Source organism: Drosophila busckii, chromosome 2R (assembly GCF_011750605.1).
Source record: "Drosophila busckii strain San Diego stock center, stock number 13000-0081.31 chromosome 2R, ASM1175060v1, whole genome shotgun sequence".
NCBI lineage: Eukaryota > Metazoa > Arthropoda > Insecta > Diptera > Drosophilidae > Drosophila > Drosophila busckii.
In genome coordinates this window covers 17,231,092-17,244,370 of record NC_046605.1, presented here as the reverse complement: position 1 = coordinate 17,244,370, position 13,279 = coordinate 17,231,092, and the positions used below count along the sequence as shown (strand labels likewise).

Below are 13,279 nucleotides of genomic sequence, written 5' to 3'. Positions count from 1 at the left end.
GTATCAACTACAATTAAGCACAAATAGTTACCAATGCAATTTATATTTTAATAATTCACCGCATTTATGCGTATACGCACACACCCCCCGCCGCCCTCACTACCACTCACACTCTCATTATGGCAGCAACCACATAAATGCGAATTTACACAAATTATTTTCACACCTTTTTGGCTTTGGGGCTTCTTCGGTTTCACTGTGTGTGCACTTAATTGAAATATTAAATAAGCCAATTAAAATTAAAATTATGACTGCATTACCCAACCACCCACCGATGATGGTAGACAAGAGATATGCGAATGAAATGCAGCGTATTTATTGAAAATTACGTAAAATAATTGCATGCAAAAGTGAAATGTGCATATGTGTTGATAATTTGTAAATTATTGCAGCTCAGATAATAATAATGGCAAGCAAATTTATTTTTAAAACATTGAAAACTCACTGCTTACATTTAAGCTGAAGGTCAAGTAAAAATAATTGTACTAAGCTTTTATTAAAGCCTTGGCTGCAACTTTTACTTTTTTGTTTTTGTTTGCACCTTTGCTTTGTCCTTTGTAAACAAGAGTTGGCCTATGAACTCATAGGCTATGCTTTTCATTATCCTTTCAGCCATAAATGTCATGCGCGCAACAGCAAGCAACAATAGCTTAATTTATAATTAAATTAATTGTTGTAATTACTTCATTAGCGTACCTATTTCAAACCGTTCATTAGACTCTGCGTGCCATTATGACTGCGGCTCGTCTATTTGTTGTCTATCTAAATATGTAAATGGGTAACAAATGCGACACCAAATTACACAATTAGGCAACATTAACATTTAATGCGTTATTGTTCTATTGTTTACCTTACACAAGCTTCAACCGAAAGCAACGAAATTGTTGCTGGGCACGCAGGACTTAATCGATTATTACTTAATAGAAAAAGCCATGGCTGCTATTTAACGTAAAACAAATGAGCTATGAGTAGTTCAAACTGTAATTATTTTGTTTTATTAATTGCGTTTGTTATATGTAAAAAAAAGAAACAAAAAATTATAAACTAATAATTGGTTTGCTGGCTTAAGATTTGTAATTTATTAAGCATAACATTTAATATTATATAAAAATGTAAAAGTGTATTAAAAATAATTGAAGGTGCTTAAAGCTATTTAGTTTCATTTAATTTCACATAGTTAATGTCACAATTAATGCTATATTATACATAACATGACATTTTATTGCACATTTTTGAATTCAATTCTTAAAATATTTATTTTAGTTTTTCCTGCACAATTAACTTTGAGCCGCTTCATGCAAACTCACAAGAAAAATAATAATTATTTACTCGTTTAAGCTGAACAAATAAATAAAAAAAATATAACACTTATAAAGTAGATAAAGCAATTAACAATTTGTGTGAATGACTAATATTTGAGCAGTTAAAAAAAAAATAGGCAAAGAATTTGCGATAAATTAAAAAATATTTCTCACATTGTGATTAAATGTTATCTAAGTCTAATAAATATAAAAACATAATAGCTAACTAATTTAAATAAAGTTACTTCCAAAGACCTTTAATGCATTTATAGCTTTAAAAATAAAAATGCTGCAATAGGGATTTTTTTTGGTTTGTATTAAAATAAATAATTTTAAATAATAAAATTTATAATTCTTATTGCATTTTCTATTTGCATTTCAGCATTATAATAATACAAACGTTAATACTTCATTACAAGCTTCACACCAATGAGACGCTCATCATAGCACTAGCAACATTTTAAGCAAAGAGCGCACCCGACTGAAGAGAGCGCACGATTTGGCGCTCTTTAGTGTTTTTGCATTGACGGCGAGCGTAGCAGCAGGTTATTGCTTTTCTTTTACTTTCCGAACACCGTAAATGAGCAACAGTGGGAAAATGTAAGGCAAAGCGAAAAAAAATGTGCTAAGCGCTGCTGCTGCTGCGGCTGCTGGCGTCACTCAAGAGAGAGAGTTGTGCTGAGTGTGAGTGTGAGAGCGAGAGAGCGACGGCCATTTGATGCTGTGGGAAATGAAGGACGCTCTTTTTATGTATATTTTCATTATTTCGTTGCGTTGCGTTTTTTTTTTGCGTGTGTGTGTGTGTGTGTTTTGTTTGTGTTTTTACTTTGCCGTCAACATTTTCGTTGTGTTGCTTTTGCCGCTCGATTCGTAAACAAATTTTTTGATTGGCTGGCAAGCTGGCTGGCTGTTGGGGCTTGGAGGCGGTAGTAGGGCGTGCTGCCAAACGCGTGTATGTGTGTGTGTGTGTGTGTTGTGTAGTTTTTTGCGCTACGTTTTCTTATTAACGCGTTTTTGCGATTGGGTTTGGGGTGCGGCTTGCTGAGCGCAGTCAGAGTCTATGTGTGTGTGTGTGAAAAATCTGGAAAATTGCCTATTGCGCACCCAACTAGAGCATACACTATGTGAAATGAGTGTAATGAGCGTGGCAGAGCGACTGGTGCGAGTCGCATGCTAACTCACTCTAACATTACACATACGTCGCGTTATCTATGTATGAATGACGTATGTAGTTATTGCAGCTCTGCTGCTGCTTGTTGTTGTTGTTGATATTTTTCTAACTGCGCCGCTGGCTGTTGGTTGGCTGCGACTGCGACAGCAACAGCGACTGAGCGACTGAGGCCGTGTTAATGTTTTTGCGTGTTTATGTTAATCGGACTGCAGTCGACTGCGACGTCAGTTGCTGCCGCTGCCGCCGCAGCTGCTGCACTGCTTGCTTAGATGCCGCCTATTTATCTGCTACCCCCCACCACCACCACCACCCACAACATTTCTGCTTCATGCCAAGTGTTCACGCACATATACATATGTGCTCACATATATAGCAGCCGACTGTGCATTTGTTGTTTTTAGTTTTTTATGCATTTACTAGGCAGCAGCTATTTGATTGCATTTTTTTTTTTGCAACTATTTTTTGGGTGGCAAGCTCTTTTTTCTTGTTATTTTTGCGCCGCTGCGTAATGAAAAATGTTCTGCTGCAGTCGCTTGTGTGCTGTGAGCAAAAGCGAGATAGCATTCAAATAGTTGGTATATGTATTTCCCCTTTTTTTTCGTTTTAATTGCGATTTTTCATTAATTAAAATTTGCTTAGTTTGCATTTGAAAGTTTTTATTACTGCAGTTCCTCTTTGGCTTCGTTATACATACATAACGGAAATTTGTATGGATTTATTGTGATTGAAGGCTTGGCAAATTGAATGTGCCTGCTCTCTATGCAAATGTATTGCATTCGCATAGGCGTGTTTGCCTGATAAACGGTCTGATTGAGGCTCTGAGGCAAAATGGGAATTGAGGATTAGGAGTATTGCCAGCAAGGCTGAGGATATTGAAAATTAAATAGAATAATTACGTTATCTAAACGAGTAGCAGTCATATATAACAATTATATTTCAGTACGTCTAACTGATCAGCCTCTAATTACTTCACTGCTTAGCTCAGCTCTCTTTTGAAACTGTTGAGCATAATATTAACATTTCAAAGGCAGAATAAATACTGAATTGGAATTAGACTTGACATACAATTCACCAATCATCATACATTAAATAAAAAGTCGATTGTTGGAACGAAATCACATTGGTGTAACGTTGGTGAATAATTTATGAAATCACCAACAACATCATCACTATCGTTTTTAATATGAAGCTATAAATCTACAATAGAATCTGTTAGCGTTGGTGAATTTTGTTATTATTGTATATTAACACCAACCGTACTGAAAAGGAAATTTCATATAATTAAAGATCTCACCAATTCACATGATTAAATTTGATTTGTTTAAAATTCTCAACAATAAGCTGAAATTCGATTATTGCATTGTTGCTTAATTCTACCATAACTAGCATTGGTGAATTGTTGAAATGAGCAATCTAATTAGCAATGACTACAAGCGTTAGTGAATTTACTGCGGAAATCAACAATAAAATCACCAATCGCTACAAACTGCACTGCAGAGAAGTTTCTACATAAATCTAAAATCTAAACTACTTGGAAACTTGGATATTTCTTTTAAACCTGCAAGCGTTCTTTAAACTTACCCCTTGCCTATGTCAGACATCTAAGCTTTCATGCTTTCATTCCTTTTTCGCAATTTAGCCAGGCAACGATTTTATTCACTAATTTGTGTGCCACTTTTTATGCTCTGTGTGGGCTGCTAGCGGCAATTAATGATATGGCCACAAAGTCACAGCCACATCAAATGACACACACTGGGAATACAAGCCCACACACACACACACACATGCATAGGCATGTATTTATACACACAGATAACAACCCCAACCCCTAAGAGGGGCTGGAAAACGCAATGCGCCCAACCTAACGCGCCATAGATGCAAACCGAAGCTAAAAAGTGCGTAACCCAACCACCCAACTACTAACACACACATGCATACATTTACACAGCAGTGTGTCTGTGTGTGTGAGGAGGATGCGTTGAGCTGATTGGTGGAGAGCAAAAGAACGAGAAAAAAACTCGATACTCACATAGGCAGCCGCTGCACATGACGAAGCGCACATGGGAGAGAGTCGAGTGGAGTGCCGCAAGTCTGTGGAAAATAGTGGGCGGCATGTCCGACCGCAACAATACAAAAGTCAAATTAGTGGAAAATGCAAATGTTCATAGCAAAAAATGCATGGCCAGCCGGCATAAAAATGACACTAGAAGATACAGACATACATATATGAGTTACATATGCATAAAACCAAAAAAAAACGAGTACACAAACATAAAATAGAACTGATAAATAGTACACAACAATTAAATACTATTAGGCTTGTTCATATGATATACACTAGTAGTAGAGATTTAATAAATATTCCATTTTTTTATTGCCTTCATGTGCACAAGTTTTTTTTTGCACATAAAGATCAATGCATAGAAACTAAAACTTTCCATATTTCTAGCCAAAATGTTAAGTATACGTCGAAGTAATTTAATTTTTCATGTTGCATTTTTAGTTTTAATTTCAACACAGTTAATATAATATAATAATATATAATATATATTTTATTTACTAGCTATAACTAACACTAACTGATATATATATGATACTTATAAGCTTTTCACCAATGCTTATTGTAAGCATATTTTATTTTGTATTTAAAGCATAGTTAATTCTAAAAAATGCAAATTATTTTATTTTAAATTCATTTTTGACACAAGTTTCTTTTTAGCTCAATTTTCATTCACATTAAATACAAAAATAAAAACATTTTTATTTTAACATTTCTTTTAAAACAAACAATTTTGCAGAGTCAGATTCATGCTAATATTTTTAATAAAAATATTTTTAATATTAACAATAATAATAATAAATTCGCACTAGCACTGAGGGCTTTAGCTCATTCAATACTTCTGATTAGAATTCAAATACAAAATTCCAAACCAACTTTTATCGAAGTGTCTATTTAAGCTAAAAACTATAATTCGAATTCAAAAAAAAAAAACCAAAACGGAAAACTATAATTCGAATTCAAAAGAAACGAATTCGAATTATAGTGTTCAGCTTTAAATTCATAAGCAACATAATGCGATGTAATTAACTAAAATATTATAAAATTAACTTACATATGTTATCTTTAGTTATTTATAACAAGCAATAACTTAATTTGTTTAAGCCTCAAACCTTGTAGTGTAGTAAGACTTTTTAGCTAGAAAAGTTACATATTTGTTTTATAAATGTTTTTAAATTACATTAAGCCGCAATATTTATAAAAGTCATATACACCATGTACACGTGATACTTTTTATTTAGTGTAGTTGTTTTTTATAACTGTTTTTCGTCTGCTGGTTATCAACCCTTTCCCAACTTTGGCCCATTTTTTGTATTTTTAGCATGTTCTTGCTGAAGTTTTTTGCTACTGGCTTAAAGTTATGTTTGTTGTTCAAAATATTTGAACAATTAAAATAAAAGCGTTAATATACTTTCTTTGAAGCGGAAAACAAAATAATATAATTAATATTATTACTTGGAAGCATTTAAATTTTACAATGTTGTTGCTTCACGCCTGTTTTCATCATAAAGTTAATTAAGCACGCATTGTTCATCATTTTAATCTGTTTAAACATAAACTCAGTACGTTGACGTCTACACTATTGTTTATCATTTAATTAGAGCACATTATTCAAATTGTTTATGGCAAAGAGATTGTAGTGAAAGGCCTACATGACCTACAAAAGACAGTCTGGCTTAAGCAAACAATAATTGCTATTGGATAAACAGTAAATAAATTTGCCAGGGCCGTCACCTCAATTCGTTGCTTATCACTTGACTAGACTAAATAGTTGTCATATTTTCATAGACTTCACTATATATGAGGCCAAGTTCAATAGCAAATGCAACTGAAGGGCGTGCGGGCTTGATAATAGAATTTTCCACATGCCCAACTAACTGTAGTTTATTTGCACAAGTGCAGCTCACGACAAATCGTGTGGCTAACGTGGCGTATGCTTAATATATGCTGTATACGCCGTTTTGTTTTATCAACTGTTGTCAGCATTTAATAGCACCAATAATACTAAAGCAAAGCGTTGCTACTGCTACTTTGCTTGAGCTACTGCTATTAGTTGTGGGTGGCAGTTAACAGCCCAATCAGTTAATAGCCGTCAACGTTCTTGTCAACATGCTTGCTCGCAGTCTAATCTTGCTTAGCTGCTGCCTGCTGCTCACCACTGTGCACAGCCAGACAATTTACTTCCAGGGCTGCGATAATGCCTATACACTGAACGGAGGCACCACCTACGTTGAGTCGCCCTTCTATCCACAGAACTATCCAGCGGGCACTTCATGTCGCTACCGCTTCACCGCTCCACTCGATCACTACATCAAAGCTGAATGTTCCATCAGCATTTATAAGGTAAGCAGTGCAAACAGCTAAAGCAGCTACAGCTCCAGCTCATCTCTTGGCATTTAGAATGGCAATCAATGCAGCACGGATAACTTTTGGATAGACGCCGAGGGCGATTTGCTAATGCGCAATGCAGAGAATTTCTGCGGCACCGGCACTTTCACTAGAGAATCGCTCTTCACCGAGCTCACCATGGCCTATATCTCCAATAACAGAAACAACGGCAGATTCCGCTGCGTCTTAACCGTTGTGCCCCAAAATTGCAACTGCGGCTGGGGTGTGAGCACGCGTATTGTCAATGGCGCTGCAGCTGCCAACAATGAATATCCGAGCATGGTGGCGCTCAAGGACACCACCAACAGCAATTTGAGATCCTTCTGCGGTGGTGTAATCGGTGAGTTTTAAGCAATAGAGGGTGCCATAGAAATCAACAGTGAAATAGAATTCAGTCGCCGGAATGAAATTGAAGTGAAATTCAAGTGAGACGCTCGAAAGCGTTTTAAATGCCCTAGAAAAAATGTAGTATTTGTGAAAAGGTGAAAAAGAGGCGTGGCAGTGACCACAAAGTATAATTTCTTAATCTTAAGCAAGATAAACTGAGTCGTTAAGGTCTGCTCAACCGTCTGTATGAGCAACAATATCATAGATACTATAAGAGCTAGAGATCTTTTCTAGTTTTTTTCCAATCTTTAGCGCCTCGTGTATATATTTAATCGTTAAGGCCCATCCATCCGTCTGTATGAGCAACTTTAACTCAGCTACTATAAGTGGTAGAGATTTTTCTAGTAATTTTCCAATCTTTTCCAACGAGTGTATACATTTAAGCTTGTTTTTAGTCATTTTAATAACGACTCGAAGACTCTTGAAGCTGATTTTTGTAATTACTATTGCTACGTATTTATGCTCTACTCAAAGCGTATCAAAAAGTTGTTTAATATATTCTTTTTAAATTTTCTCAGTTTCTCATCGTCATGTTTTAACCGCTGCCCATTGTACGTATCAAGTGAACAGTCCCACAAACATTGTCGCTATTGCGGGCACCAACAATTTGCAAGATCGTAAGTCCACAGCTGTCTACGTCGAAGTGTATATTAAATTTAGTTTCGATTTTAAACAGCCACCAGCTCCATGTACTATGCTACGTATGCCATACAGCAGATCATACGTCACGAGAGTTATCAGAATGAGCCAAATGTAGTGAATGATATAGCGCTGCTGATTACAGCTCGCACTATTAAATGGACACGTGGCGTTGGTCCCATTTGCCTGCCGCCACCTGGCACGTAAGTTAACCCCAAAGGCAGCAACAGCTTCGGATCTAATTGCTTTTGTTTAATGCAGTTCGAATAGCTTTGCCTATGACACTGTCGATGTAATTGGCTTTGGCACAACTTCCACGGGCGGCAGACCCTCGACTACGCTGCAGAAAGTCAATCTAATGGTTGTCAACAATAACGATTGTCAAACTGAATACCAAGGATCGGCTACAATTAATTCGGGTCAAATGTGCACCTACGATTATTCGGGCAACAGTCGCGATTCCTGTCAATACGATTCAGGCGGTCCGGCTATAGCTCGCAAATCGCGACAATTTCTGCTGGGCATCATCAGCTTTGGCAAGACTTGTGCTGCCTCGCCATATGCCATGGGTGTCAATACGCGAGTTACGACATACGTAGCCTGGATACGTCAAAAGATTGGCAACGCCAATTGCGTAGTTGCCATGTAATCAACTCGGAACGCTTACCATGTCGCCTGATGTATGTAAATAATCTCAAATGTTAGATTCATAATAAAACAAAGAGCATATTTTTATACATTTTTAAACAATTGGGTGAATGAATAACTTTGGAAATATTCAAGCTTTTAATTTTAATAGATCAGATTTGATAAATATTTTGTATACAATTTGATACATTTTTTAAAAAAGCGTATCACAAACTTGTAGATGCATTTCCAAATATATTTTTTATTATTGAGACTGAGTCAATTTGACTTTGTCTGTCTGAATTTTAGAACAACAATAGCTGAGCGACTAAAGACTAATAGTCTAGTCTAGTCTAAAGACTAATAGTCTTAAGTCTGTATGTATATTGTTATTGGGTTTAATTCAGACAGACGGACATTGTATGTAAACATTCCAATATTCTGCGTAGATGGAGCTTATTATGGAATATTTTAATTTCCCCTCTACTCTCATCCAAATTGTTGGCAATAATATAAACATTAAATAAATAATACAATTCAATTGAAAACAAAGCTTAGCTAAGTCTAAGTACAGTCTGCGCTCCATGCTCAGTCTCTGCCTGCAGTCAAAACAAAGTCCCGTACACTGATGCGCTCTCTCAGCAGCGACGCTCTTGTTCAGTCGCAGCAGCAACGCTCTCGTCGCAGCAGCGCAGAGCGATCGAGCGAGCGCATTCGAACGAAAGACGCGAACAGCAGAGAGCTGATAACAAGCGAGACGCACTTTGATTACAATATTGGCATTGGCTATCGTTGAAGCTCTCTGAGCAGCTTGCGCTCTCACCTTTTGCACTTTTTGACAAATGTGTGTGCGGGAGGTTGGGAGGGAGGTCAGCAAGCGAACCCAATGCAGGTCAGTTGTGTTTGGACTGTTGGCGACTAGACACGCAGTGTAGAATTATTATAAATTTATTGTTATTAATATAGCATTATTATTAAATTATTATTATTTATTATTATTATTATTATTAAATGGGTAGACTTAAATAAATGAAAATACAACATCACGTATATATTATTGAAAATTTTTTGTTATTTCATAATCAACAGTTTACATGATTTAAAATCTTATTGCATAAGGCGGTAAAGTCAATGTCGCATTTTTTAAATATTTGTATTTATTAAAAAAAAATAATTTACTGCTTCTTGATAAACTTGCATAGTATATGCAAGACTGTTTTACGTTAATCTTGCCAAATTGACATAATATGAATTTATCTGCTTTTTAACGGCTTTTGTAACCAATATATAAGCCACAAGTTGCAGCTACAGCTGCAGTCATGTTGCTATTTAGTAAAGTATTGTTGCTGCTGCTGCTGTTCAGTCAGTCAATAGCTCAGCAGTGCAGTTGGCAATATAGTCTACGGTCCAATCAGCCGCTTAACGTAACTAGCCAGAACTTTCCCAGAGCTTTGCCAGCTGGCAGCAACTGTCGTTATCAGCTGCGAGCGCCAGCCAATCATATTATACAACTAACTTGTCTCTTCGAAGTTGTAAGTCAAAGTGATGCAAAAATTAATGAATTCAATAATAATAATAAAAATCCTGACAGTATCCAGACACTTGTCAGGCTAAATATTTGCACATCTCGCGCGATGGTGATTTGCAATTCAGAGACGGCGAACGCTTCTGTCGCTACGGCCGCATCTCGGCCAGCTCGAACTTCCAGACCATGGCGCTAATGTATCAAAGCAATAGCGCAGCCACCCAGCAGCGTGCCCGACTCAACTGCCAAGCTGTGGCACGCCCTGTGGCATGCAACTGCGGCTGGTCCTCGCCGCCGCGCATTGCCAACGGCGTCGAAGCAGCCAAACATGAGTTTCCCTCCATGGTGGGTCTGCGTGATCTCAGCTCCAATCTGCCCATTATATGTGGTGGCAGCATTATCAGTGATCGTTATATTGTCACTGCTGCACATTGCACTGTGCGTCAGCCTGTGGCAAGTCGCTGGATTGCACTTGTGGGCGATCATGAGCTCAGCTCAGGTGAGTAGCGCACTCGCTTCACTCAACTATTCAACTTAAGTCTCTTCGATTCTTAGCAAGTGAATCAGCTTTTGAAACGCAGCATTCCATACAGAGCATTATTAATCATCCGGATTACAACAGCAATAGCCATGCTAATGATATTGCGCTTCTACGCACAGTTAGGTCCATTGAATGGTCTCGAGGAGTGGCCCCCATTTGTTTGCCCTTTGGACGCAACACGCTGTGAGTGAAAGTTTAACAATTTATATGTCACAGAAATCTTTACAAATTTTAGCCAGAAATCTCAGTTAGTAATATTTAATAGCTTGGTATATTAAATTAAGCCACAAAGAGTTGCTACCATTCAGAAAATACAACCCTTCCAATCTGTATCGGCCTAAACCAACTCGATGCTAATTTTGGATTAGTTTGAAGTAGATTTCAAATGAATATTATACAAAATATAAAAGGGTATCACAAAGTTGTGAAAATGTATATAACAAAGTATATATACTCTAGATCAGACAAACTGAATCAATTAAGCCTTGTCCGCCTCTCCATTCGTTTGTCTGTCTGTATGAGCAACAAGAACTCATAGACTTTTAGAGCTAGCGCATCCAAATTTGGTATGAACATATTTTTGAAGCTGTTGAACATTTTTATTCTTCTACCCAGCTCTACAAATCGAAAGGAAACAGCTTAAACCTACAAAAGTTAAGAAATTTTTGTTTCTGAAGAATGTATACTGAATAATAAGAATATATTCTTAATTAATATAATAAATGTATTCGATTGACATGTCTATGTGTCCGTCTGTCTATCTTAGAAACAATATTTGCACATAATACTGCACCCAAGTTCATTTAATAAAAAAGTGCATCAAAAAGTTGTCTGCGCCTAACTTTACTGAGAGTTTATTTATATTTTATCCGTCCGTCTACCTGTCACATTTGAACTCCAGTATCTTTAATTTCTACCAAAGCTTATATCAAACTCTCTCTTCCCGTCTCTTAGTAGCGAAACCTTTGAGGCTGTTGACATTGCCGGCTGGGGTACCTTGGGCTTTGGAGCTGCCAAATCGAATACGCTGCAAAAAGCCTCATTGATGACCATTGCCAATGCTCAATGCAGTGCAAACTACAATGTGAGCATAGCCGCTAGTCAAATATGCACATTTGATCATTTGGGCGCAGGACGCGACTCCTGCCAGTTCGACTCGGGCGGTCCGCTCATTCACCGCCAGCAAGGACGTCTCTATCTGCTGGGCGTAATTAGCTATGGACGAGCTTGTGGTCAACGCTATGGCGTAGGCATCAATACACGCATCTCCGCGTATCTCAACTGGTTGTGGAATTATGTGAACGGCGCCGTCTGTGTGCGTTGAGATTGATTTTGTTGTTGTAGATTCACTTGGAAGTTTGGCCAAGCAGCAGTTTGTTGTTTTTGCTTTTGCTCGAGCCTTCAGCCCTGCAGCTCTGATATGTCTTTGAGTGTTGACAAAAGCCTTAATTTGCATTTAAATTAAAAAGCTGTGACATGTTTTGCCTACATTTAAGACAACGCACACACACACACAGACACACAAACACACACACACACAGAACCACAACAAGCATCGACTACTCAAAGTTTATCAACAATTTTATGCACTGCTTTTAGCTATAGTTTGCAAAATAAATATTTCTTATTGTATAACAAATTTCTATTGAGAAAATAAACTATTAAATTACTAATTGCACTATAAAGCAAAAATATTGTTATATTCATTTATTTATTTGATACAACAAATTGAAAATTATTATTTCATTCGCCTTTTTGTACTAAAACATTTTAGTTTTAGTTATACATTTATTGAATCTTGACTATAAACATTTTACTATTACAAATTAATTAATATAAATTTAGTATTTTTATATACAAGTACAAATTTATAAAACTAATTGTATTATAAAGCTTTTTGTGCAATAATTGGGAAATTGAGCTTGTGAAAATTCCCAAATTATAAATTTACAATAAAGAAAAGTTTCACAAATATAAACCATATATATATATATAAACAATTTTTAAATTAAATTAAAAACTATAAAATCATATGTTTATTTGTACTATAATTTATTTTGCTTGTCTTAAATATCTAACAAATATTTTAGTAAGTTAATTAAATTCTTTTTTAAAAAAAAGTATTACTATATGACTATAAACTCTATTATCAACTCATAAGACATTTGATAAATACTTCAAAGTCTAAATTTTAAATTACTATTAAATCTAATTAATAAAATCTAAATATGTATTAAACATAAACATTGATAAATACTTCAAAATGTGAATGGAAGAGCATTTGACAGTCTTTGCTCCAAGTTCATCAAGTTCAGCTTGTCTGTAAGATGCAATTCGCACGCAGTCACACACACACACACTTATGCACATAAAGACATGCACACAGAATAAATAATTGTTGTTGTAATTGTTTGTGCTAACTCAATTTCTTGGCTATGCCTGATGTTGTTGTTGTTTGGCTTTTTGTTATCACAAAATTGCGTTAAATTTTGCAAAGGCCTCCAAGGCCACAAGGCTGAGTTGGGAGCACTTTGTCTGCTTTTTGCAAAAATGTATATCATACAATTTTCATTTAGCCAGTTGCTTAATATTATTATTATTTTATTGCATATGCAATTTATACTTATTTATACGTCAAATT

The 13,279-nt window shown here is 36.1% G+C and overlaps 2 protein-coding genes across 3 annotated transcripts; both read left to right on the top strand.

Annotated features, from left to right (window-relative positions):
- The first annotated feature begins 6,579 nt into the window (after positions 1–6,579).
- On the top strand, positions 6,580–8,668 carry LOC108595419 (venom serine protease). The gene is made up of 5 exons (XM_017980647.1): positions 6,580–6,874; positions 6,932–7,259; positions 7,825–7,923; positions 7,983–8,148; positions 8,207–8,668. The coding sequence occupies exons 1-5, from the start codon at positions 6,641–6,643 to the stop codon at positions 8,592–8,594; spliced, it is 1,215 nt and encodes a 404-aa protein (XP_017836136.1). The 5' UTR covers positions 6,580–6,640; the 3' UTR covers positions 8,595–8,668.
- A 1,188-nt stretch (positions 8,669–9,856) lies between these two features.
- Positions 9,857–12,283, top strand: LOC108595337 (venom serine protease). Of its 2 annotated transcripts, none has more exons than XM_017980558.1 (4): positions 9,857–10,104; positions 10,164–10,596; positions 10,653–10,821; positions 11,596–12,283. In XM_017980558.1, exons 1-4 carry the CDS (start codon positions 9,892–9,894, stop codon positions 11,960–11,962), a joined length of 1,182 nt encoding a protein of 393 aa, XP_017836047.1. In that variant the 5' UTR covers positions 9,857–9,891; the 3' UTR covers positions 11,963–12,283. The 2 variants fall into 2 exon arrangements, with proteins under 2 accessions (XP_017836047.1, XP_017836046.1); XM_017980557.1 differs by having other exon boundaries at positions 9,858–10,104; positions 11,593–12,283.
- Positions 12,284–13,279: the final 996 nt, after the last annotated feature.